The 27612-nt window shown below is 39.9% G+C and overlaps 2 protein-coding genes across 3 annotated transcripts in view; both read right to left on the minus strand.

Annotated features, from left to right (window-relative positions):
• Nucleotides 1-1721, minus strand: part of ccdc138 (coiled-coil domain containing 138) — a 133777-nt gene extending 132056 nt beyond the window's left edge. Inside the window, exon 1 of the mRNA XM_078545557.1 lies at nucleotides 975-1721. Coding sequence (XP_078401683.1) covers nucleotides 975-1130 — 156 coding nt within the window. The 5' untranslated portion in view covers nucleotides 1131-1721. The remainder of the gene's footprint in view (nucleotides 1-974) is intronic.
• Nucleotides 1722-4544: 2823 nt separating this feature from the next.
• The window catches only part of LOC144682814 (E3 SUMO-protein ligase RanBP2-like), an 85365-nt gene continuing 62297 nt past the window's right edge, over nucleotides 4545-27612 (minus strand). The window contains exons 2-12 of one of the 2 annotated variants that reach the window (XM_078545559.1): nucleotides 22539-22679; nucleotides 21863-21946; nucleotides 21696-21785; nucleotides 21376-21447; nucleotides 20093-20298; nucleotides 18913-19123; nucleotides 11211-11300; nucleotides 9511-9647; nucleotides 8887-9160; nucleotides 8318-8652; nucleotides 4545-5583 (exon numbers count right to left, since the gene is read on the minus strand). In XM_078545559.1, coding sequence (XP_078401685.1) covers nucleotides 5275-5583; nucleotides 8318-8652; nucleotides 8887-9160; nucleotides 9511-9647; nucleotides 11211-11300; nucleotides 18913-19123; nucleotides 20093-20298; nucleotides 21376-21447; nucleotides 21696-21785; nucleotides 21863-21946; nucleotides 22539-22679 — 1949 coding nt within the window. In that variant the 3' untranslated portion in view covers nucleotides 4545-5274. Of the gene's footprint in view, nucleotides 5584-8317; nucleotides 8653-8886; nucleotides 9161-9510; nucleotides 9648-11210; nucleotides 11301-17401; nucleotides 18663-18912; nucleotides 19124-20092; nucleotides 20299-21375; nucleotides 21448-21695; nucleotides 21786-21862; nucleotides 21947-22538; nucleotides 22680-27612 lie in introns of those variants that run through there. The other variant, XM_078545558.1, reaches the window with a different exon arrangement.

Consider the following 27612-nt stretch of genomic DNA (forward strand, 5'->3'; position numbering starts at 1 on the left):
TTCCTATTTCTTATCTCAAACCAAACTGATTCTATATCTTGCTCTTTTGAGCGAAGGCCATCCTTAATTAACGGAGCTACTCTACCACCTTTTCCATACTGCCTTTCTGAAATGTCAAGTGCCCTTCAATATTCAGGTCCCAGCCCTGGTCACCCTGCAACCATGTCTCTGTAATGGCTATCAGGTCATACATATTTATTTCTATTTGTGCTAACAATTCATCCATTTTGTTATGAATGCTGCATACATTGAGATACAGAGTTTTTAATTCTGTCTTTTTACCATTTTTGCAACCTCTGGCTTTATCTGCTGGAGCACTCTTTTAAGTTTGTATGCTCTGTCCCTTCTTGCCACACTCTGGTTATCATTACCCAAATCACAACCCTGCTCTATTACCTTGTTGTTTCTCTTTAATTTAGCACATCGCCCCTCATATGATACGTTCCACCCACTATTTAGTTTAAAGCCCCTGCTAACACCCTAGTTCTACAACTTGCCAGAACTCCGGTCCCAGCACAATTTAGGTGAAGACTCCCGATAGTACAACTCCCACTTTCCCCAGTATGAGTGGCACTGCCCCATGAATCAAACCCATTTCTCCCACATCAGTCTTTGAACCACGCATTCATCTCTCGAATCTGATTTACCCAATGCCAATTTATTTGTGGCTGAAGTGATAATTCAGAGATTAGTACCTTCGAGGTTCTGATTTTCAATTTAGCGCAAGAAAGTGCAATAACTCCTACATAGACAAACATGGAAGCCATTTTGCACACAAGATCCCAAAAACGAGATGAATGCCCATTATTGGTTAAGGTTCGAATGTTGACTCCAGGTTCAAACTAGGGCATTTTAACTCCACGGTTAAGAGACACGCTGGTCTTTGATTTAACAACATCCGAGGCCTGTCGTGTCAGCCCAACTTCTGGAGTGGGCTACGAACCTCTCAACCTCTGCCTCCGCCATCCTCTCACCTGATCTTCAGAGTCCTGGAGCCGCCGTTTAAACTGCTCCACGAACCCGCTTCCAGTGTAATCCGCACTCCTGCTTTCCGCCTCTGTCTTGCCGAGGTAGCGACGTTTTAAGCGCTCGATGATGGAATCGAGGGCCTGATCCTCGTTACTCTCCATCCCTGTGCCGCCACTAACCTCCAAGCCGCATCTCCTTGACAACCATTCGCATCTCGAGCCGTCTCAGCCGGAACTTCCGCTTGTTCATAGGTCAAAGGGAAGGCTCATCTCCATAGCGACAACCAGTTTCAGCACACTGACCCGGACCGACTTGTAACAAAACTGACAGCACAAGGCCTGTTAAATCTCCATTCCGTGTGCTAAATGGATGAGCAATTAGATTGGGACTGATTACTGCATATTTACACATGGAAATTAAGCTCTGCCACGTTTTTAATAGGCCTGCCGAAAGATCAAGTACTGTGCAAAATGCGCGGAACTGGTTGGAAATTGTACCCGAACTATACTGGACTAGTGATCCAAAATATTCGGGAAGTTGAATTCAGTTAAAAGTCTGTATCACTCTTTTTACCCTCTTAGCAAGGAGATTGTTTCAATTAGTTTAGGTGACAAAGCTTCGTTTTCCAAAATGATCCAGATGTTAAGAACATAAGATATAAGAGCAGGAATAAGCCGCCTTGGCACCTCGAGCTTGCTCTGCTCGTCCCTAAGATAATGGCTGATTTGGTTCTGACCTTAACTCCACTTTCCTGCTTGCATCACCACCCACCACATAACCTTTGACTCCCTCGTAGGTGAAAAATCTGAAATTTCTTCCTTTCCTCAACCATCGATCAAGCCATATTTTCACCTATCTCCCTACTTGATACAGTACATGGCACGAGTACCAATCCTCAGTGAAGAGTAGGCAAGAGGTCCTGCTTAGAGAACCAAACATCAAGGGCTATGATCTGATTATGATGCAAGTGTCACAGAATGTATTTGCTCTTACAAATCATGCTGATTACAGGCAATTTGGAAAGAGGTGTGTCTTTTCTTACACGGTGTATTCAAATTAAATACTTCAGCAGCAAGCTTTGGAGAGTTTAAAAGGTTATTTAATCTCACACTCAAAATAACACATTACACAGTCTCACCCACACACAGACATTAGATATAACCAAGGATAGTGGACACTTACATATTAGTTAATTCAGTCTCTGATTTATGATCTCAAGTCTCTCACATGGCAGGCCTCTGGTTTCTTAAATGGATTTGATTTAATGTTGATGTGAAAGTCTTGCAAAATGAAGGGTTCACAGTAGCTTGAGAAATTTGTGATAAAATATCGAGGAGGTTGGTTCTCAGGTGAACTTTGAAACTGGAACAGGTTAAGTACTTTGGCAGCTTGAAGACTTGAGCCAGTTTCAGTCTGGTTCTCAGACTGGCTGACAACTAATGGTTCTGTTGTATCCTGGGTTAATAAGGGTGTAGTCCCAGAAACCAGCTTTAGTTATGACCGCTGGATTAACACTTCTGTGGTCCATCCAGTCTAGTTTGGATGGGGAGGCCATTGTGACACAATGGCAAGATGATAAACTCAATGGCCACTATCTTCCCTTTTTTCCAGTATGAAAAATGGAAACAGAGTCTGGAAACTCCATAGTCTTTAGGTGTTGGCCCATCCTTAAACAATGAAATGTATGAATCTCACAAATGGCTGAGGTACGATCACCCATGTCCATATTTAATTAGGTGTCTGCAGACCAAATGTCACATGATTTGTGACAGACTTCGTAACAGCTTGTTTGTCCAGTTTTTAAAAGTATTGGCTGAAAGTTCACAGTATGACATGCCTCTACTAGGCATGACAAACCATGTGCATATCACCATAAGTCTGTGCAAATTAGGTTGCTATAATTCTTGTGGAGAAACCATAAAACAAAATAATCAAATTTACTGAATGACCCACAAATGTAGAATTTACCAACAAGATTTCGTTTTCCGTAACTTTTACTTTAATGTATGTTGGTTCTGATCTGTATTAAACATGAATTAATAGCAAATTATAAACTAAAAAGGTTATTTTCACTTTAAATAGTCAATACAACAGATACATATTACACAATCATTTCTCTCTGCAGACATGTGGCAACATGGGTAGTTCCAAAATTCTCCAACTCAGCCTCTGGTACAGAAGATCTCTCACTTTCCCACTCAATTGATTCAGCCCTCAAGTCATGTTCACTGGCAGACATATTTCATCCAAGGTCTCTAGAGATGGTCGCCACCCAAACAACACACGCTTCCAGAACCTCCTCAACTAGGTTCACAAGTCTTAATAGCAGATTCCCCAGAGACTGCTTTATCTGATCCTTTAAAAAAACCCTAAACCATGAAGTCGGCTCTCACAAAACTAAAGTAGCAATAGTAAAATTGTCCAATTCACAATCTCTGCTCTAACCTCATCTTTGCCTTTCTGTCCTGTCTAACTGTCTCACACACACACACACAGCACCTTGTACCTAGCTATATGGGCCTTATAAGAATATGCAAAATTTGAAGACATACTTTCATAAGAAAATATTTGCACGAGGAAAAAAGTATTCCATGCTGGCAGCAGCTGAAGAGAAATCAAAGTTGAAGGCTGAAAGTTCAAACTAGCCTTTAACAGAACTGGGATAAAAAGGTTCTGTTCTCCCACTTGCTGCAGCTCTCCTTTGCATCTGCCAGCCACATAGCTTCTGGTCTTAACTTCCTTCCTGTTGGTACTGCTTCCAGGTCAAGGGTTACTTGGTCACAGATCTAGCATTTCTTAGGCAAAATAATTGCAATTGATCACTTCACAATTGATGCAAATTTTTAAAAGTCCTTCTCAAACATTCTTAAAAATCTGATTCCACAGACATTTTAAAGAAATAGCAAATTTTTCTTGACGTACTGCTTCTAGCTCAAAAGTCGTCACAAGGTGAACACATGGCTAAAAAAATGCATTAGAGCAGCAGCACAGGTTAGGGCGTGACATCCAAATACGCATTCGTTATATAAACAGTGTACAAGGAGGAAATTGAAAGACTTGCAGCGCAAATTCAACTAGAAGGGTATGGCATGGTATTTCCTGCCACATGTATGATGAGAATATTCAAAATTTGAAGACATACTTCCATAAGAAAATACTTGAATGAGGAAAAAAATACTCCATGCTGACAGTAGCTGAAGAGAAAATCAAAGTTGAAGGCTGAATGTTCAAATTAACCTTTAACAGAACTTAGATGGGGGAAGAGTTCACACCAAATAAAATCCTTTTGAAATTGTAACCAAGACTGCTGGTAAGAGGAAAAACTAAGTAGAGTGCTCATGGAAGGATGACTTCGTATAGTGCTTGGGAGAATTATGTAACCATGTATTAATCTCTTAAAGACACCATGTTGCTAATATCTTACTGAAACTATCCTGGAATAAAGAATAAATGCACAATTTGAAAACATTTAGAAAGGTACAATAAAATTTATTGTTGGTAAAGCATGTACCTCCACTTCAAATTTGCATGAATTTGAAGCAAACCAATAGAAAGGAAACTGCTTAAATCACCAGTAGATAGAACTATTCCTTTATTATAAATATTTATAAAGTTATGGGTGTTAACTATTTAAATTTACCAATTTAAAATTACAGAGCCAATCACATTAGCAAATACTAGAAAATCTGTAAAAAAAAGGCTTTACATTTTACAATAGTGTCAAATCTGTTTCAGTATTTGCAATGTTAACAGCAGAACTTTAATCTTGGCAATATGGCCATCAGCAAATTTAACCCCATTCCAGGATTTTGAAATGAAAAAAAACACCTAGTGTTTTGGTTGCACTAAAACGAATGCAATAGAATTATGCAAAGCCTGGTTGGAATCACCAAATCCTGTTTGGCAATTACGACTTTTAGTCCTGGAATAGTTACAAAGTTCCACCTTAATTCTCAAATGTTACATTTTTTTTTAAAGTTGCAACTTAATGACAAATTTTTTCTGAACTTTGATTGCCAGGATTAAAATCTGCTCACTGTACAGTTAGCTGGAACGCAAAATGTCACAAAATTCATGTTGCGTACACATTTAAGATAAATGTCACCGCTCATTAAATGTTTGTCAAAACCTTTATTCTGAAACATGCAATTTCAACACTAAAAAAAATTGACAGCTGGTAGCAGTCAATATAATTTGTACATCCAATGTTTAGACCAGTACAGTTTACATCAGTAATATCCAATATTACACCATTTCAAAGCCTAAATAGAGAGCATGACCAGAGAGAAAGCAGGTATTCTCTATTTAAGAAAACTGTCCACAATCAGTGATCATAATGATTTTACTCATGCGGCCACTTTTTGAGCCAAATGTTTCAATTTTTTTCACAACATCCATGCCGCTTTTTACATAGCCAAAAGCTACATGCTTCAAATCTAAATGTCTGGCCTCCTTTAGAGTGATGAAGAACTGTGAACTATTGGTGTTTGGGCCCTTATTTGCCATGGACAACAAACCAGGACAAGTGTGACGTATAATGAAGTTTTCATCTTCAAATTGATCTCCATAAATAGACTTTCCACCAGATCCATCGGACCTTGTGATATCACCACCCTGAAACAGAACGCAACTCCATGTTACATAACAATCAAAACATTACAAAGCTACTCTCTCCACCTAAATTCTAAACCTCATCCCGTTGACATCTAAGCACATTTTCTCTGTTCTCTCATTTCAACTGTTGTATCCTCATCTGGTGCTCCACCATTAATATTTAACACTACCTCGTGCTGATTTTTAATGTCAGCCCACTCCCTACAGTGGTCTTTCAGAACTCATTCAAATTTGAAATAATTAGCAAGAGCATGAACTGAAAACGAGCAAGTGTTGGAAAGTTTGCCATTTAGCTGAAGAAATTGCTCTATCAGGAAGGAGACTGAAGGATATCAGCTCCATACTGGGGAAAGTAATCATAATGTTTTAGATTCAGAGCTTCATGGCCTTGCTACTTGCAATATGTTTGACATCCTTAAACCAATCAATTGAGATCAATGATTAAATGAAAATCCCAGTGGCACATCTATATACATCCGTTTATCTTTATGTATATATTTTCATACTAACTGTTCAAGCAAGCATTAGCACATGGCAGATAAAAGCACCAAGGAGGAGGCAGCAGTGGCAAGATAAAAGATGGCACAGGAGGGCAGGATAATGTAGGTGACAGGCAGGGCAGTTGGCAGTAGTGAGGGCAGAGGAGTAGCCAATTATCCAGGCACAGATCTACATGGTATATTCTCCTCCTCACTGAGTCATTGTCATCTCTTCCTAGATCAAATTATCTGCTGCATCTTGAAATATCGTGACCAAGAACAAGCAACTTTGGGTGCTGAAGGGTAACAGTGCCAACTGACATATTGGCCTAGATTTTGTATTGAGGATAATAGCAAGGCTAACAGTGCTCTGTTATTATACAGCAAATCTAAAGTCTGCACATTAAAGTCAGAAATCTAGAAGTTGAGATTTGAGTGACCACCACCCCCCCTGTCCTCTCCTCCACAGGGTGTTCTATAATAGTGTCTCACCAATAGACACAGCTTTGAAATCAATGCAAGTGTGAGGGAAAACAAAAAATGCTGGAAAAGCTCAGCAAGTCTGACAGCATCTGTGGAGAGGAAGACAGAGTTAACGTTTTGAGTTTGTATGACTCTTCTTCAGAGCATGTGAGGGATTGCAATACTTAGCCCCTCTTTACTTGCTAAACATGCCAGAAAAAGTTAGGCTTGTACATTCAGGTGTAAATGCATTTTTAACTATGAGATCAGTCCTAATTACTGCTAAACAATTTACCAGGTTGCGTAAAATTAATTTTACAACAGTGAAGGCTCATTCCTTCAGAATTTACTGTAGGAGATTTAACTTCTTAAAAGAAAAACTTTTCCCGTCTTTTATCTTTAATCACATTTCTTTGCAATTTTTTTCTGCTTTCTGTACATGATTTAAATTTAATTTAGAATTCTTGGTTTAGAATCTGCTTTGCTCTGAGAACTCTTTAATCTGATTGGTTGAAACGCCTTGCTTTATCTTGCCCTGTTCCAACATCAAAGATCCCCTTGTAGCAGATGCCATGCTGATCAGACATCCAATAACAATTCGGCACTCAGAAGCCTGCAAAACATCTGTGGGCAGCTGTTAATGCAACGAACAGTAAGCGTCATTCTTTTGCCCCAACCACAAAATCTGGGTCACTGCTTCTCAGAACAGAATCTTGCTATATGCCAATTGGCTTTGTGCTTCCCTGCATTACTTGAAGCATGGGTGGTTAAATGGCAAATGAATGTTAACATAGATAATTGAAGTGTTGCATTTTGGTAGGAAACATAGAAACATCACCTATGCCTCTTTAGAAAATAAGAAACTAAATGGGATAGATAAGGATACAGGTGAAATCATTAAAAACAGCACCGCAGGTCAGCAATGTAAATAAAAATGTTAACAAAAGTACAGGGAGTTATTTCTACAGGCATAGGATTCAAAAGTAGAAGCCGAGTTTATTAAAGACCTTGGCCAGGCTGCACTTCAGTACTGTGCACAAGTTTTTGCTCCACACTATAAAAAGGACATACAAACACTGGAGAAAGTGCAAAAAAATTTACAAAGATAGTACCAAAACTGTGTACAGCCACCAGGAAAGATTAAACAGGGAATATTTTAAGAGACTTGGATAACCTGAGAGATGCATTTAAAATGAGGAAGTTGGACAGGATAGATTGGAGAAAATGGTTCTACTTAAAATCTTAAATTAAGAGCCATAAACTCATCAAAAACTAATAAATCCAATAGGATCAATTTCGTTACTCAGTGGTTAGAATGAGACACTTAGTACCACAAGAGGTTGAGACAAATAGCTTAAATGCTTTCAAAAGGAAATGAGATCAGAGCATAAAAGGAATAGAAAAATATGCTGAAATTTTGAGATGAGATAAATGTAATGGGAGGAAACTCGTATGGAATAGAAACACTAGCAGAGACTAGTTGAGTCAAAATGTCCACGTCTGTGCTGCATATTCGATGTAATTCTTGCTGACTTAAGTGATAATTTGTGCTGTGGAGTCAAGTTCACTTGGAACTAACCTGCAATTGCCTCTCAGCAATAGCAGACACTGAATCCACTAAGCATGGGATAGCTGGGTTCAACTGGCCAGTCTGTAACTCACTGCACCAACTACTCCCCCTTGTGATCTTTTAGCACAGAAATGAGATATTGGCATAAATTTTATATTATAGCTACAAACGTCCAAAAAGTGAGGGGTACCAATACAAATGGGGAAATGTGGAAAATAATTACCTGACAAATAAATTCTGGAATAACCCTGTGAAATACTGAATTTTTAAATCCAAAACCCTGTTCTCCAGTGCAGAGGGCCCTGAAGTTTTCAGCTGTTCGTGGAACCTTATTTACTAGCAGTTCCATAATAATTCGTCCCAAGGCCTCCTCACCAGCTGATACATCAAAATAAACAACAGGGTTGCTGCTATCTGATTGGGCCATAACTTGGGATTCCTCTGATTTTTGAAGCTGCAAAAGTGCTTTTTGACATTCTTCAAACTTCTTTTTGTAAACAGCAGCCAACTCTGGAGTTTTGAATCGCACAGCAAGTTGTTCTATTTTTGCTTCACCATCTGAAAAAGTACCAAGAGGTATATTACTTTTCTGCCTAGTAGTGAAGGACAACATTTTGTTTATAATAATTCACCAAATAGTTTAATGCAAAAACGGTTCTGCTTTTTTCCTCACTAACGGGCTTCTAGGCCATGCAGAACATTAAAATTCTTCTCACTGCCATATGATTAGTGGTGATCACAGCTAGCTTTTTAAAAATAAACTGAGAAGAATAATGCAGGTCAAAAACTCACCAGTGTAATCTGCTGCAGTCCAAACAAATGCATTACTCGATGTATTCATTAATTTGAGTTCCATTTCCTCAGTAATAACATGGTTTGCACAGACCTTGAGAACTTGTTCTCGCCTCATCAGAATACGGTAACATTGCTTTTGGGAGTGATACAGAATTTTTAGATCTCCAACACCACGTTCTTTCCACTGAGAAGTATCTCGGTCCCATCGATACAGTTTACATCTTTCTTTAAATATAATTTCCTCATCCTCTTCACCAGATTTTGTCTCAACCTAGTAAGATTAGTAGCATTTATTAATTTTACAAAATTGCCATTTTGTGAACTTCAATGGCAATTCAACTTTCCCAAGATTTCCGCACTTGCAAACGAACAAACATTGGGCAATACTTGCATCACAATATTAGTTACTGACTTGAATTCTAAGCAACAAAAATGAAACTATGCACAAATTAGATGGGTATAAAAAATAATTAGACAGCTAAGTCTTATATATACATACATGTATAGTTGCATTTAAATTTATGAGATTTACATTTATTCCAAGGACAGACAGTCAGAAAAACATGGCACTTTTCCTTTGCACATTTATGTAAGTTGTTTGACAGAATGATTGCTTTTTACCTCGGGTAAAGAAACTATTGGGTCAAAGTGGATGTCATCGCTGGATACCACATCAGCATCATCTTCATCACATGGAGGTCTGGGCACCATTGAAGAAAACACAGCTGTTCCTGCATTTGCCCATGTGAAATTGGATTCTGTTTTTTTCAAAAAAAGTTGCATTATCAAGAGCATAACAGAAAATAAAACTACTTTTTATTATTATTTTATTATTCCCAGCAGCTCAATGATCATTTGTGCAGATTTTAGAAGCTAATTGCCAGGAAACAATTTAAAAAGACAGCATTATTTTGTTTAAAAAACACAAAAAGCCACCAACTATTTGGCAGCAGTACAATTTATCAAGCAAACATCCAAACCATGAATAGGTGTTCAGTTCAGAAAAGACTAAATTCCACTCAAAAAAAATTTGTTACTGAATTGAAAAAATAGGATAATTATATAAAAGCTTTATTAAAATGGAATTTGCTTTCATGCATGTTAAATAGATTGGAAAAACAGTTGACATTTGTTAACTTTCCTTTTGTAGTTACTAACATTTGTTTACTTGAGTAGGCAAAATTCCTCTGCCTACATATGAAAGTAGTGACTGTTAAATGGTTCTGTTCAGTAAAGCTTTATGTAAGCAGCAGCATAGCAAAGATATAAGTAAACAATTAAGCTTAGAAACAGTTTCATACAGCCAACATCCAGGATTTACAGGATACTAACTTAAAAATGGAGTGATTAAGAAATTATTTTTTTGCCTGCAACTCAGTTATATATTTTTTCTCTTTCCTCCTTATTCATGCAGCTCACTTGGATGGCTGTTGCCAGTAGAGATCCAGTGTATTTTTACAACATAGCTGATAGCTTCATGGTCTCTTTATCTGACAATTCATTTTATTTCCAAATTTTGATATTAAACTCAAATTTTTAAACTGCCACAGTGAGACCGGAACTCTCATTAGCAAAATGTTTTGCAGGTTGGAGGGACACCACAAATAAGCAAATATCCACAGGCCTGCACAAGAACAAAATATTGCAGATGCTGGAAATCTGAAATAGAGAGAGAAAATTTTGGAAATATTCAGCAGCTCAGGTCGATATTCAGTTTCAGGTCGATGACTATTCATCAGAACTCCTGTGAAAGGTTATAGGCCTGAAATATTAATTCTGTTTCTCCCCACAGATGCTGCCTGACCTGTTATTTCCAAAACTTTCTGTTTTTATTCCACAGAGCTGCACTTTCTGGTGTATCAGTGCTGCCAGAAAGGGCATGCCAATTTATTTAATTGTTGCAATACTGAGTAACATACTCTCACTCTGGCCAAGATGAGATAACAATAAGGATCAGAGATTAAACAAGGATATTCCTGGTTAGTAAGACACAGTTCAACTCAAGGCGATAACATTGGGACAATGGGAGAAGCAGAGCTCCCATTTGCAATATTGCTTTTTGTATTGATAACCCAGGTTTCTCTCTAGTATCTCTCAAAGTCCAGGTATAGAGCTGGCCAGCTCACCCCAGCAAGGAAGTGATTCTGCAAGACTATCTAATTAACAATAGTCAGGAAATTAAACTGTACAATTACAAAGAGGAATCGGTTTTACTATAATCCATTGTTGGTCTTTATGTATTCTTGACAAAGGTTTATACTACATAAGACAGTATTTTTATCTATATTTCTACAGTTATCAAGCAGCAACTCAGATGCTACCTTTCTGTCCAAATTCATATCCTTCTGTACTCTGTGCAGCCAGATCTGCGAAAGAAATTATTTTGGAACCAAATCCAAACATGCCATTCTCTGGAAGATAGAAAGATTTGTATCAAAAGCAAAAACAACACAAATTCAGTCGACATGCTTCACAATCTAGATTAGAACAAACACTTACCATTTTACCATTAGGCATGTCATAAAACGATGTCTATTAAAGTCATAAGTCTCAAAAATGTGTATTTCATCGTAATTTTGAACAGCAATCTAAGTAATGTAATTTTATGAATTCCTTATTTCAATATGTACAGACATCACTATTTTCAATACTCAGCAACTTCCAAGTAAATCCATTTGAAATTAGTTCTAAAAATGGGTGCCACAGTAGTCTTCAGATCAATAAAATTAACCAATTTCCTTACTCTAGTGTAGGGTCTGGTAAAATCTGAACACTATTTTTACCTTCAAATTTGTTTAAATCCAGTTCAGAATGCTGAGATGTAAAGTTCTTCTCTGCTTGCTGTAAACTGAAAACCTTTAAGATAACTTCACCCAAGTTCTTAAGAGGTCTGCAGCACAAAACATGTCTTTTTCATTCATTCACAGGATGTAGGAGACGATGGCAAGGCCAGTAATTAATTCCCATCCCTTAAATGCCCTTGAGAAAGTAGTGGGAAAGTGAGCCAACTTCTTGAACTGCTGCAATCTGTGTGAAGGAGATACTCTATAGTGCTGTTAGTAAAGGAGTTGCAGGATTTTGGCCCAGCAATAAAACTGCCAAATCAGTCTTGGAGGAGAGTTTGCAGCTGTTGCGTTCCCATGCACTGGCTGCTCTTGCCCTTCTAAGTGGTACAAGTCATCGGTGCTTTCAAAGGAGACTTAGCAAGTTGCTGCAGTGAATCTTGTAGATGACACACACTACAGCTACAGTGTGCCAGTGGAGGAGAGAGTGAATGTTTAAGGAGGTTGGTGGAGTGCTGACCTGATATCCCCTTTCTGTTGCAAGGTCACGCTGTTTCATAATGCACCTGTGAAGCACCTTGGGATGTTTCATTGCATTAAAGGTAAACATAAGTTGTTGCTGTTGGAATATATTCACTGACCCAACCTCTAATGTTCTCTGGGGTACAGAATTCCAAAGTTTAACAAACCTGAGACATGACGATCCTCCTTAAATGGGAGATCCCTTATTATGGAACTGTGCCCCCTAGCTTTTGATCCCCACGAGGGGAAACATCTCAGTGTCTATCCTGTGGTGCCCCCTCAGAATCTTATGTTTCAATAAGGTCACCTTTCATTCTTCAAAACTCCAATGAGCACAACCTGCTCAACCGTTCCTCATGAGACAATTCCTTCATCCAAGGAATCAGTCTAGTGTTACAAATATGGGACTTTACAAGACTGTTAGGTTTTAAAATTTCTCCCTTAACTTGAGATGAAACAGAATTTTGAATTAATTCTTTCATGTGGCTAGGTCAGCATTTATTACCCATCTCTAATTGCCCTTAAGGTGGTGTTGGTGAGTCATCGTTTTGAAATGCTGCAGTCCATGTTGTTAGGAAGGGAATTCCAGAATTTTGACCGTGTCAGTAAAGAACGGCAATATGGTTCCAAGCCAGGATGGTGTGAGGCTTGGTGAGGAAATTGCAGGTGGTGGTACTCCCATGCATCTGTTGCCCTCGTCGTTCTAGGTGGTAGGGGTTGCAGCTTTGCAAGGAGCTGTCGAAGAAGCCTTTATGAGTTGAAGTGCACCTTCTAGGTGGTATAAACTGCTGTCATTGTGCATCAGCAGTGGAAGGAGTGAATATTTAAGGTGGTGGATGTTCTGGATAAGGGGGATGGTAGTCATGCTAAACCTCTGCCCAGAGACAGGCCCATGTGATCCGGCTGACATGGAAAACAAAATCCCAAACCGAAACCTACTAAAAGTTGGGTGACTGCTTTCATGCCTGACACAGAAAAGGGGCGGCTGCTTTTCGGAGAGACACACTGAGGTTGAGATTCTGTCAGGCTGACAAGGAGTCTTGCCTACCAGCTGGAGAACCGCTGGGAAACCTGTCAGTTCCATGAAAGCTGGTTCTCTATTCAAAAAGACAACGATGGAACAATCACAGATTCACAGTGCAGAAGAGGCCCTTCGGCCCATCAAATCTGCACCGACACGTGAGAAACACCTGACCTACCTACCTAATCCCATTTACCAGCACTTGGCCCATAGCCTTGAATGTTATGACGTGCCAAGTGCTCATCAAGGTACTTTTTTAAAGGATGTGAGGCAACCTGCCTCCACCACCCTCCCAGGCAGTGCATTCCAGACCGACACCACCCTCTGGGTAAAAAAGTTTTTCCTCACACCCCCCCTAAACCTCCTGCCCCTCACCTTGAACTTATGTCCCCTTGTGACTGACCCGTCAACTAAGGTGAACAGCTGCTCCCTATCCACCCAGTCCATGCCCCTCATAATCTTGTACACCTCGATCAGGTCGCCCCTCAGTCTTCTCTGCTCCAATAAAAACAACCTAAATCTATCCAACCTCTCTTCATAACTTAATGTTTCATCCCAGGCAACATCCTGGTGAATCTCCTCTGCACCCCCTCCAGTGCAATCAGGAACAAACAAACAGGAACTTTGGAGATTTGAGAAACAAGGGGTCGCCAAGGTGGGCCTTGCTGGTGGAAGTTGGATTCGGGAGGCTCCGCCTAAGTGGAATGACTTTCGAAGGACACAGCAAGTTGCAACCTGGAGTGGCAGGGAAAAGTGAGCCTGCTGGAAAGCTGAGAATAACTTGGGACTCATTCTTGTAATGTTAAAAATCTGCTAGAAATGCACTGCATAGCAAAGGGAGTTGTAAGACTTAACACGGCTGTGTTAATTAATTAATGCAAGAGTACCTTTTTGGTTTGATGTAATCATTGTTTGTTAAATGATGTTTAATTTATGTCACATAAGTTGTTGGGTTAGGATGTGCATACTTGTAATGTATAACACTAAACATAAAAGCATGTAAAGATGCAATTCCAGTTCTATCCTACTCCAATTGGCTTTTTTGGATTAGAACATCACCCACTCTGCACTTCTGCTGAAGATGGTTGCCAATGCTCTAGCCTGGTCTTTCACACCAATGTGCTGGGCTCTGCCATCGGAGCATGGGGGATGTTCATGAAGCCTTCTCATCCTCCTCCTCCTCCTAAGTAGATTAATTGATAACCGGAAGTGGCAGACCTGCAGAACTTTGATCTGATCCACTGGTTGTGGATGATCCTGGAATGAAATCCTACACTTGCCACCGAAGTAGGGTTGGGCTCCTGGCTTGATGGTAATGGCAGAGTGAGGAATATGCAGGGATAGGTGGTCACAGACTGTTGTGGAATATAATCCCACTGTTGCTGGTGACCTACAGCACTTCATGGTATCCCAGTTTTGAGCTGCTAGATCTGTTCTGAATCTATCCCATCAGTGATAGTGCTACACAACATATTAGGTGGTGTTCTCAGTATGAAGATGGAACTTTGTCTCCACAAGCACCGTGCAGTGATCTCTCGTCCAATACCATCACGGACAGTTGCACCTATGACAGTAGGCTGAGAAGGACAAGGTCAATTTTTTTTTTCTACCTGGCAGCTATAGCTTTCAGGACACTGCCCGCTTGATCAGTACTGGTGCTACCAATTCACTCTTGGTATTGGACAATGAACGCTCCCACCCAGAGTATACTCTGTGCCCTTTCTACTCTCGGCGCTTTCAAGCGGTTTGCAATCTACGATCTGTATTAATGAATTAGATGAAGAGACAGTGTACTGTATCTAAGTTTGCTGCTGATACAAAGCTAGGCGGAAAGGTTAGCTGTGGGAAGGACACAGACTGCAAAAAGATAAAGGCAGTTTAAGTGAGTGGGCAACAAGATGGCCAATGGAGTAACTGAAGGGAAGTGTGAAGGTATTCACTGTGGTCATATGAATAGAAAAGCAGAATATTTTTTAAAAGGTGTGAAACTTGTGCAAACGCATCCAAGTCTCTTTGAACATCAATACTGACAAGGATTGCAGTAAGTTAGCATGCAGGTACAACAAACAATTAAGAAGGCAAATGGCATGTTGGCCTTAATTGCAAGGGAATTGGAGTATAGGGATACTGAAGTCTTGCTACAATTATACAGGGTTTTGGTGAGACCACATCTGGAATACTTTTGTGCAGTATTGGTCTCCCCATTTAAGAAAGGATATACTTGCATTGGGGGCAGTACAGCACAGGTTCACTGAATTGGTCCCTGGAACAAGGGGACTGTCCTATAGGAGGCTGGGTAAATTGGGTCTATATTCAATTGGGCCACTATCAACATCCTAGGGGTTACCACTGACCAGAAACTGAACAAGGCCAGCCATATAAATGCTGCAGTGACAAGAGCAAGTCAGAGGCTGGGATTGCAGCGGCAAATTGAGTAACTCACCTCTTTAATCCCCAGAGCCTGTCCACCATCTACAAGGCACAAGTCAGGCTTGTGATGGAATGCTCTCCACTTGCCTGGATGAGTGCAGCTCCAACAACAGTCAAGCTTGACACCATCCAAGTCAAAGCAGCCCACTTGACTGGCACCCTACCCACTACCATCATCATCTACTCCCTACACGACCAACGCACAGTGGCAGCAGCATGTACCATCTACAAGATGCACTGCAGCAACTCACTAAGGCTCCTTTGACAACACCTTCCAAACTCGCAACCTCTACCACCTAGAAGGGCAAGGGCAGCAGATGCACCACCACCTGCAAATTTCCCTCTAAGCAACACACCACTGCACTGTGGGTGTTCCTACAACTCATGGACTGCAGAGGTTCAGGAAGGGAGCTCACCACCACCTTCTCAAGGGCAATTCGGGATAGGCAATAAATGCTGGCCTAGCCCGCGACATCCAAATCCCATGATTAATATTGGAAAAAAAATTCTGTAGAGTTTAGAGTTTCAAGATTTTGAAGGGACTTGATAGGGTAAATGCTAAGAGATTGTTTCAGCTGGTCAAAGAATCTAAAACACAGGCGCACATGTGATCATTTAAGGCTGAGATGAGGAGAAATTACTTCACTCAAATGGAATTCTCTACCCTAGAGGATTTTGAATGCTCAATCGGTGAATACATTTAAGGCTGAGAGAGATATTTTTGGTCTTTCAGGGATTTGAGGGATATTGGGGATGGGTAGAAAAGTGCAGTTGAAGCCCAAGATCAGCCACGACCTTACTGAATGGCGGAACAGCCATATAGGTCTACTCCTGCTCCTATTTCTTGAATTCGTGTTCAGAATGGTCAAGTATTGATTCATCAATTGAGGGAGGGGAGTAGGTGGTAATCAGCAGGTTTCCTTGTCCATGTTTGACCAAATGCCATGAAACATCTTGGGAGTCCATGCCAGGTGGTCTGTGTTTTTAATTTCTTGCAGCTGTTTGATACAACTGACTGGTCTGCTAGCCATTTCAGAGGGCAGTTAAGCATCAACTACATTGCTGGAGTCTGGAGTGACATGTAGGCCAGACTGGGTAAGGACAGAATATTTCATTCCCCAAAGGACACCACAAAAGAAGGAACTTGCATTAATAGTATATTTCATGTCACTGGTATATTCCAAAGTGTGTCACTTTTTAATGTGTACTTATGCAAACACTAATATGCACATTAGAGAAGGACAGATTAGGGTTTGTGGCAAATGTTCCCTGCGGTGTAGTAACCCTAAAGTTCCCACACACAGACCATGCACAAATCAGCCCTGTAAGGTAGTGTGTGCACCTGATCACACAAAAAATTAAGGGAGCAGGGCACTTAAATAAATCACTTATGCACCAGAAAAAAATTGTTTGTGGCTCAAGAAAGTGTTCTCTATACAAACACATGGAGTATAAGGTGCAATTGAACAAACTGCAGGCACAAATTCAACTTCAAGGGCAAGACTGCAGGATGGTCAAAAATTGGAACTGAATACATTGGGTTATAAGGTAGAAGGGGCGGGGGGGGACACAGCATTAGTGATTAAGGATAAAATTACTTCTATGAGAAGGGGTGATCTAATGAGAGGTAAGCAGGCAGTGGAGACTTCTGAGTGGAATAAAACAAAACATACAAGGCAAAAAAAGTACAGATCCTGGCAAATGGGAGAGATACAAGGAACAGCAAAAAACCTTTACAATTATATTAGGAAAAAGAGACTGGTTAAGGACTATGTGGGCCCCTTAAAAGTTGACAGTGGTGATATTACAAATGAAAATAAGGAAATGACACACGTTGAATACTTTGCATCAATATTTAACATGGAAGAGGAGGATAGAACTATAGCACCATATTTTTATGGATTAAAAGTGGGAACTAAAACTAAAGTTTTTCCAAAAATAAAATACCCCTACTTAACCTACTGGGATTGTGTTGTGAGGTCTATGCACATACTTTAAAGAATTAAGGCGATCCTATATGGCAGGTAATCTTTCTTCACTGCAGGTTTCCCACACAAAGTAGGAGCACTCCTCAGTAGGAAAGTATTAGAGTGCGGAGATTTGTGCAATAGCTACAGCAGTAGCTTGGGACCATTTGTCAAGATCGAGTGACATCAAAATCTAGACACGTGTGTTTAGTAAAGATGTAAAGCTTGCTCAGTGTGGCAACCCCTCGTTATACCATCAAGTAGAAACTGACTTAAAAATGCCTAGGAAGTAATGGTAGGATGACCACAAACCTGCCCCATGGGTTTTCCTTCAAGGTGGCAGCAGCACAAGACATTCCTATTCAGCTACGAATTACTTGCTCACCAGTTTGCCTCGGATTTTTTGCAGCATAGGAAAAAATCACCCAAAAAGCTCATCTATATGTAGAGCAAAAACAACATTGCAATTCCAAATTATGGAACAATGGGTAAATTTAGCAGGGCAATTTCCTGATCTAAATGAGACTGGAAAGCAATTTAGGTTGAAACCTCCAGTGAGACTGCCTTGTCAAAACACCAAATCCAGTGCACCATGGGTGCACAGTTAACTTTATGTTAAAACTGAATGTGCAGTTCCCTGAAAAGTTCAACTAAGTTTGAAAAATCAGTTCAAAGATTTTCAAGAAATAAACATATGATTAATTTGTAAACCAGCGATAACCTAACTGATATAAAGACACAAAAAATTATCCACATGCGATCAAAATGCAAATGGGCCTTCGAGAAAAATAGCTGTAATGTGATTTTAAATTAATATCCATCAGACGTTGGAGATACACCCAAAACTACTAACCATATGAGTGTTAGGGGTAATTCAAAGTAGCACTGCACAAACTATTTTCCATTTAATGCGACTGCCACACGAGAACTAACCAAGGAATTGCTGGGTAAACCCATCTAAGTCACTTATTAGTAATCAAGCTGTCCATAGTAACGTCTCAGGGGTCAGGTGCAATATTTGGCTTCCCCTTGCCAGCAACATCCACATTCCTTAAACAAATAACAAAAAATTGAAAACGAGCCTTAGGGCCTTCATTACAAGTTCCTCTGAGGAAATTACCCATCCTCAGTGCCCAGAATATACTGCAATCTATTGGGTCTAGGAATGATTCCAAATTAGGATCCACAATAAGCCTCTACCTTGCTGGATTTTGACTCCTGCACTGATGTCTCCAGTCCTTTTGTTACATTGACCCAATGGGAATATTTCCACCACAATTCTTACCACCAATTCTTGTACCTTGAATAGTAGAATCAGGTTCCATTTCTTTTTTAGTTGTTAAATCAATGGGCCTGCCCTCATCCGTATCTGGGAATTCCTTAATTTCAAATTGTGTTGTAGAGTCCGGTTCAGCCTCTTTAACATTAACTTGTGTAGAAGTAGTCTGTTCATTCAACTGGATTGCAGAACCTACATCAGTGGAGCTGCTGATGGTTTCTTTTTGTGCTATCTGTAACAAAAACAAATCATTGCCACACTCTAACTTCAATAAAACATGCAACTGAACTCCAGGGGCAGAATTTTGCCCTTGGCAGGCAGGCTCGGCCAGGAAGCTGCCTGCCGCCCACGATCAGCGCCACACCGCGATTTCACTCTGGCGGGCCAATTAAGGCCTGCCCTGCATGAAACGCAAGCAGCAGGGCTGCCTGTGGGGGCGGGGGGGAGGAGGGCGAGTGGGCCGAGCACGAACTTCACGCATGCACGTGAGCGAGCGCTTCATAATCTCCTTGGGGCACAGAGCTGCCTCAGGGATATGAAGGGATATAACAAAAAATAAGAAAATAAAAATATAATAAAACATGTTCCCCGCTCATGTGACTCTGTTATTAATTCAATTGCACAACTTTTATTTCATTTTTATTTGCTTTCAGAAACCTCATCCCGCCCACGGGTGAGGTTTCCAAAAAAATGCAAAGGCCGTTTGGCCTTTTCGTCTGCCCAATTGTTAGGTCAGATGGGCAGCGAATAATTTAGCTTAATTGATTATTTAATGGCCTTAATAGGCCTTTAATAGTCGGCAGGCACGCTGCCAACTCTGACGCACACCCGCCAACTGAACTATCACGCGACCGCGTGTTAACGTCAGCACGCTTGGCCGACATCAACGTGCGTTATTTCACGCTCGAGTGGGTTGGGCGCCCGCCCGCCGAGCGAAAATTTCTGCCCCAGAAGTAGCAAACTACATTTTCTGATAGTTTCAATAGTAAATATTTACTTCATCAGAAAAGTACATCCTCAATTTTGCTACCTAATAAATACAGATGCACAGTTCCAAATGAAAGATTTTTGTGAAAAATTGGGACAATATTTGAATGTCCTCATTAGAGCCAACTGTGTGCTGCAATTACAATGATCTGGAGGAAGGTCATTACCTATATCCATGATCCCTTGGTTATATCAAGACATTTTTAAATCTCACCTTTGATTCCCTGATTTTTTTCATTTCAGTCTCAAAGTCATCATCTTCCTTCTCTCCTTCCGTATCACTGCTAAAACCACAAAAAAACGTGGAAGGGAGAAACAACTTTTCAGCCTTCAACTTCTCTTCAGGGGTCGGCACCTTCTCCCACACAAGGATACAGTCTTTGTCACCATCTTCTACAAGATTATCCCCACTGGAGTCCACTACAAAATGTATAAAGTTATAAAAGACACTAGGAAGAAAAAAAGCTGTTCAAAACTCGAAAAAAAATAACTTCAGTATCAGGTGCTGTGTAATAATTATGTTCCTTTAAAAAGATGCTATTCTGAAGGACTCCGTTTGCTACACTCCATTTTTTTCCCCAGGTCTGGGATGCCAATAAAAGCTGAATTTCATAATATTGCAATAATAACCTTAAGCGAGTCAACTTCTCCCATCATTACTTCAAGCATGGGAGCGATTGGTACAATGACTGGTGGCAGTCTCAGAAAATTCAGGTATTGACCCGATGCATGTAGAATTTCCACCAGTAGGCATGGTCTACTTGGTAGCCAGACTTAAAAGATATTGGTGTTGGAATGAATGAGCCAGAGGGATCAGTGATATTAGGCTACAAAAAAAAAAACAGCCCCAAATAAATTTCAAGGAGTTAGGTTGAAAATTTGGAAGAGGTAAAAGCTAAATTAAAGCACCGAGCATGACTCCCATATAGTTTAGTTTTGCAGCTTTACTATTACCGATCAGTTATTCAATGGGGTGGATAGGGAAAGGTGATAGGGAGGAGAGAGTGGGGATACATGAGTAATGCAGTTGGGAGCAAGATCGACTTAGTACTAGTTGGGAACCACTACTACTTTGGACAAATTCTGGATGCCCTGAATCAGGCAAATGGGAAAAACCGTTATCCCTCTAATGCTTGAATACCTTTGTTCTGTCAAATTCTGAAAGTACACATCCTTTCTTCAAAATGTGATGGCCATGTTATATGCAATAGTGTATATAGCTGCACTTACCACCCAGAATACAAAAAGCCCCATCTTTTTCAGACAACAAAGCTCTTCATACTAAAAGCCACAATTAGAAGCTGCTGCATGACTTTAGGAAATCTCTGGTTTAGAAAAATCAGTTGATCCATTTACGAATACACCAAAAATTAGAGATCAACTGAGCCACAAACTTACAGTCGACTACGAAAACTATGCAAATTCCATTTGCGGGTGCCAAAACTAATATCCAATACACATGGACAACTTCAAGTACAAACCTTTCAAAATGCATACCTGCTGTACAAGATTTGTGTTCCCTTTGTTCATCTGCATACAGCTTTATATCAGTCGCTTGCAAGAATGTACCTTGAATCGGAAAATATTGCGAGTTAAAACTTTTGACACACAAATCGCAATGAAATCCTCTGTACAAAATAGTACTCATTTCAGTCTTGCTGTCATGATTCACACTGACACACCTACTGACTTGCTAATGTGGATACAAACTTTCATCAAGCCTTTTAATCAGTTTCTGGCATTTTATCTTAAATATAAAAATCACAATTAAAACAGTTATTTTAGTTTCAAAAGGAATGTTTGGGTTAAAAATTTACCTGCATCAGAGAAGTCTTCTGGTTCATTAGGATTCAATTGCTCCCTTTGTTCACCTGGATCCAAATCTCTACCAGTTCTCTGGATTTCACCTAGTAAAACAAGACTCTGAAATTAATCTTCTGGTAGTTTAATTTACAAGACTGTTTCCACAATTTAAAATCTATACCTGTGTTCGATGTCTTTTGTTTCTCTGGCTTATCTGGATACAATTTTCCATGGAGCTTTCCAACAGCAGTTTCATAGTCATCATCTTAAATAGAAACATAGTATGATTTGCAACAAGAATTTAAGTGTAAAATCTAGCTTACAGGGTGCCCAGTTTATTTATAAAGAGTTTACTTTAAATATTGTTCTGCCCCTCCAATATCCAAACAGATGCCCACAGATCAGATGACAATGATGCGATCTGTTAGGCCATTAACAGGTACACAAAAAGTCAAATAATTTAACTTCCTAATCTATGTGCTGCAAGGACAAGGGAGGGAGGGAGTGCTGCGACAGGCTGCGAAAGAGCACATGACAGACTGAGAAAGAGGAGAGACTGAAAGAACTGAAAAAATGATTAAGGGCGGAAGACAGGATTTTACAGTCTTGCCAAAGTCAATAGACTTTTGAATGGCTCACTGCATTTTATGGCCTCGTCCCCACTGCAACAGAGCTGTAAAATTCTGCCCTAACTTTATTGCACTAGTTGAATCCAGATTAGCAGTTTTGAGAAGAAATGAATGGATTAATTTTGCAGCCTTATGATTGGTAGTGCTAATCTTCCTTAAATTATAGATATACAAATAATCTATATGAATTACCAGTAAGGACTGACATTCTGACTAAGCACATCTTACCATCCTCATTGTCATCACTAAAATAGCCAGGTTTGTTCTTGTAGCAGAAGAATGTTGGAGGAAGTTGCAGGTCCTTTGCAAGTTTCGCTTGTTTAGGTGTGGGTGCCAGTACAAAAACAATCTGTACATCTTCATCTCCAACTACAAAAGAATCAAATGAATCAACAGTTTTCTGCAAGTGCAGAATTTCTAAATTATTAGTGAACCTACATCTACAATATCAGGAGACTAAATGTACATTGAAGGCCTCTCATCAACTTTCCACATCCCCCAACATTTTCACCCATGTGCACTGACCCCAGTAAGAACAGATTATCTTAAACCAATAATTTTCCATGCACAATGTTACTTTTTAATGGCACGACAGTAGATTATTGCTCTGACTTGCATTTATCAACAAAACATTTTGCATAACACCTACAAATAGAACAATTCCATCATAGGAGCATAGCATAATGGTAGCATTCAAATGCAAACGCACAATAGAAATTATAACTGAAAACGATGCAGATGGTAATCTGAACACAAGGTTCAGAGGTTAAAACCAGCTATTAGACAACAAAGCCTTGCATTTGTATAGCATCTTTAATATCAAGAAACATTCACAAGCACTTTGGAGTTAAAATGAACAAGGTACAAGTTAAGACAGGTCATCAAAGGCATGGCTGAGTAGGTAGATATAAGAAGCCATTTCAAAAAGCATGGGGATGTGTGGGGAGAGAGAAGTGAGGCAGGAGTAATGGCAGAATAAAAGGAGCAGTGATGCAGCGACCAGATATAAAGGAAGACAGCAGGGGGCCATGGTGGTCTCAGATGATAGAGGGATTAAGATATGAATATTGAAAATTGATTATTTGGAGGCAGGTGGTAGGTTGAGAGTATCCAGTGATCTGCAAGCAGAACATAGTAAGACACAAAGTGCCAAAGAGTACAAATTTGAACACTTAAATCAATGGAGGATACTGCTTGGGAGACCATCTGGGTGTCATTACTTAATGAAAGCTGGAGCTGACAGTACCATATATTAAGGTATTGGTTATGGTGGGAATGAGGTAAAGGTGGTGGGCATGCTCCTGAAGAAAATGAGGTGATGGGAGGAAGGGGGAGAAACTAGTGATAGGGGGTCAGGGAAAGGAAATGGTCTCTGAACCAGCTGCATAGGCAGTGTTAATATTGAAGACAAGTCCATTAAGCTTTGTGCATCAGCATTCAGAAGAGACAGGGCAAACATACAAACTAGGAGGAGTAGGCCACTCGGCCCTTTAAGCCTGCTTCGCCACTCAATAAGATCATGGCTGATCTGATTGTAACCTCCCGCTTACCCCCGATATCCTTTCACCCCTTTGTTAATCAAGAATCTATCCAGCTATGCCTTAAAAATATTCAAAGACCCTGCTTCCATTGCCTTTTGAGGAACAGAGCTCCAAAGACTCATGATCCTCAAAAAAAATTTCTTCTCATCTCTGCTTAAATGAGTGACCCATTATTTTTAAACCATGACCCCTAGTTCCAGATTCTCCCACAAGAGGAAACATCTTCTCCACATCCACTCTGTGAAGACCCCTCAGGATCTTAAAGGTTTCAATCAAGTCACCTCTTACTCTTCTAAACTCCAGTGGATGGATACAAGCCTAACCTGTGCAACTTTTCCTCATAAGACAACCCGCCCATTCCTGGTATTAGTCTAGTAAACCTTCTCTGAACTGCTTCAAACGCGTTTATAATTTTCCTTAAATAAGGAGACCAGTACTGTACACAGTACTCCTGATGTGGTCTCACCAGTGCCCTGTACAAGTGAAACATAGCCTCCCTCATTTAGTATTCAACTCCCCTCACAATAAGTGATAACATTCTATTAGCTTTCCTAATTATTTGCTGTACCTGCATACTAGCCTTTTATGATTCGTTAACTAGGACACCCAGATCCCTCTGAATCTGAGAGTTCTGCAATCTCTCACCATTTAAATAAGGTGCTTTTTTTATTATTCCTGCAAAAACAATCAATTTCACATTTACCCACATTATATTCCACTTGCCAGACCTTGACCCACTCACTTTACCTATGTCACTTTGTAGCTTCCTTACGTCCTCCTCACAGCTTACTTTCCTGCCTATCTTTGTGTCTTCAGAAAATTTAGCAACCATACCATCTGTCCTTCATTGAAGTCATTCATATAAAATATAAAAAGTTGAGGCCTCAGCACTGATCCCTGTGGCACACCACTAGTTACATCCCGCTAACCAGAAAAAGACTCATTTATGGTGGCCCTCTGCTTCCTGTTAGCTAGTCAATCTTCTGTCCATGCCAATATATTATCCCCTACACCATGAGCTTTTATTTTCTGCAATAACTTTGATGTGGTACCTTATCAAATGCCTTCTGGAAATCCAAGTACAATACATCCACTGGTTTCCCTTTATCCACAGCATGTCACTCCTTCAAAGAACTCCAATAAACCGGTTAAACATGATTTCCCTTTCTAAAAATCATGTTGACTCTATCTGATTGCCTTAAACTTTTCTAAGTGCCTTGCTATAACATCTTTAATAATAGCTTCTAACATTTTCGCTATGACAGATGTTAAGCTAGCTGGCCTGTTGTTTCCTGCTTTCTGTCTCCTTCCCTTTTTAAATAAAGGAGTTACATTTGCTATTTTCCAATCTAATGGAACCTTCCCCAAATCTAGGGAATTCTGGAATCTAGGGAATTTAAGAAGCCAGATCTTATTTTTAAAAAACCAAGACTGAATTGCTTTTACACTCTTGGACAATCCTAGAGGATATTGACTAAAGGAGGTGATGATGAGGTGACATTCATGTGACAAAACATTTGGAGTGCAGGGCGTGAAAATTTCAACTGGTCATGTATTAGTTGTGCTAGAGTCTACCTCCCTCAGATTTCACTGCAAATGTAGAAATAGCATGTACCCCAAAATGAACTTTGAACCATTTTGATTTGGAGACTTTTAAACAGCTGACCTGATCCACAACACATTTTCACCCTCAAACCAACTACGACTCTCCCAGGTTTATAAGTAGAACAAAATTTGAAATCTGATGATGATTTGGCTCAGTTTCAAAGCACTGTCCAGATGTTTCTCCACCCTCTTGCTAAAGTCAGTGCTGCAAGATAATGGTCCACTTAAATATCAATTTACTATTTAGAAAGCTTTAAAACAAAATGCTCATTCTCGTGGTCATATACCAATGGTGGCACACAGAAGAGAAAAAAGTGTAATTTTGCTAAATCAATCTTATGTTTAGACTTAAAATGAGAAGTAGTGAACAGGAATCAAAGTTATTTTATCCTTCCCAATTTGTCCAGCAGGCTCTTCCATCAAAATGACCATGCAGTCCCAAATAGATAAGGTAATTTCAGTAAGATTAAATATGTAATTTAAGGAATATATTAACGTTTCCAGGCATAGCTCTTTACAAGGTACTCATGACCATCAGTTGTGATTAATTTACTCAAACAATATGAAGTTATATATTATGTTGCATTGAGTATAGGCAAAATAATGATTTCTCACTTCAAACTCTTTCGAGTTATCAACAGTCACAGATTGCAACTCTTTCGAGTACAATCACAGTTCTTGGTTTTCCAGGAAACTCTTTCGAGTTATCAACAGTCACAGATTGCAACCCTTTCGAGTGCAATCACAGTTCTTGGTTTCCGGGAGTGGGACGTGAACCCACAACCCTCTGATTCAAAGGTGAGGGTGCTATGAACTGAGCCACAGCTGACACCTCGATTTCTCACTTCAAATGGTTAAAACTGGCAGTGGTCTTACAGTCACAGGTGTTGCTAATAAAATTATACAAATCAAGATCCAGTTTTGTTGCTTAATATTGGTTGACTGCAATTTCAGGCTTTTTGTAGAAACCATAAAAGATGAAATGAGCATGAGTATTTTATTCAAGTCTGGGTGATTTTAGTGGTTAAGTTTAAAAAGGCCTGATATGTATGATGGAGTACGGACGTCAGAATTGTTTTATATGATGGATATAACTGAGCCAACATTGCGCACATCTAACAATATTCTCTTTGAAAGCTAGGATGTAATTGTATCACAAAGATGGACACGAATATGTAACATTTAAAAATTAACTTCAATGCAATTAAGGTAATTCAGTAGAAGGCAGTTGAAACAAATAATCTGATTGGAAAACAATGTGATCAGGGTGTGGCCAATAACCCTGAAAAAAAGATATGGATGTGTCGCAAAGGACTGTCAAGATACAAACCTAGCAAAACCATGGCAATGGTGATTGTAGCTGGTGGTCTAGTGCACAACGACCATTACCAGGATCAGCTAGAAATAAAAATGAATTACTCACTGCTCCTGTTTATTTCCCTTTTGAAAGAGTGTCTGGTCATCCTTTCGATATTTCGTTCCATTCAGATGATTACAATGCAATACAATTAAAATTTGGTTCGTTGCATATTTCACGCATGGGGTCCTGAATATCACAAACGTTTGTGAGATGGGATATACAAGCTAATGTTTGAATTTGGTGGTATTTTAAGAGAAGGAAATGCTGATCTCTAGGTAGGTTGAGGTAGCTCACCTTCCTGACATGAGACTCCATAAACATCTGCTCTACTCAGAACTCAGTCACACCAGGAGACTCCCTGGAGCACTAGGAAACACTTCAGGGATGCCCTCAAAGCATCCATGGGGAGGTCAAACATCCCCGCCAACTCACGGGAGTCCCTGGTCTGTGACCAACCAAAATGGAGAAGGTTCATTCAGGAAACACTAGATACATTGACAGGCTTTGTCAGCAACATGCAGAGATGAAGTTGAGGCATCAAGAGGGAATGTACAAACCTTCAACTACCTCATCTGCCTGACCCTTCAAGCACCAGCTGCTCCTCATGTGGCAGAGTCTGTAGATTGCGGATTGGACTTATCAGGGCCCATCGAACCAAAGTGGAAGTGCAAAAGTTCAAAATTTGATTATGCCAAACCTTGGGGGTGCGGCGGACAGTGAGAATGATATCAATCAATTGCAACAGGACATAGATAGGCTAGTAGAATGGGCAGGCAAATGGCAAGTGGAATTTAAT

This window comes from Cetorhinus maximus, chromosome 7 (assembly GCF_964194155.1).
Source record: "Cetorhinus maximus chromosome 7, sCetMax3.hap1.1, whole genome shotgun sequence".
Taxonomy (NCBI): domain Eukaryota; kingdom Metazoa; phylum Chordata; class Chondrichthyes; order Lamniformes; family Cetorhinidae; genus Cetorhinus; species Cetorhinus maximus.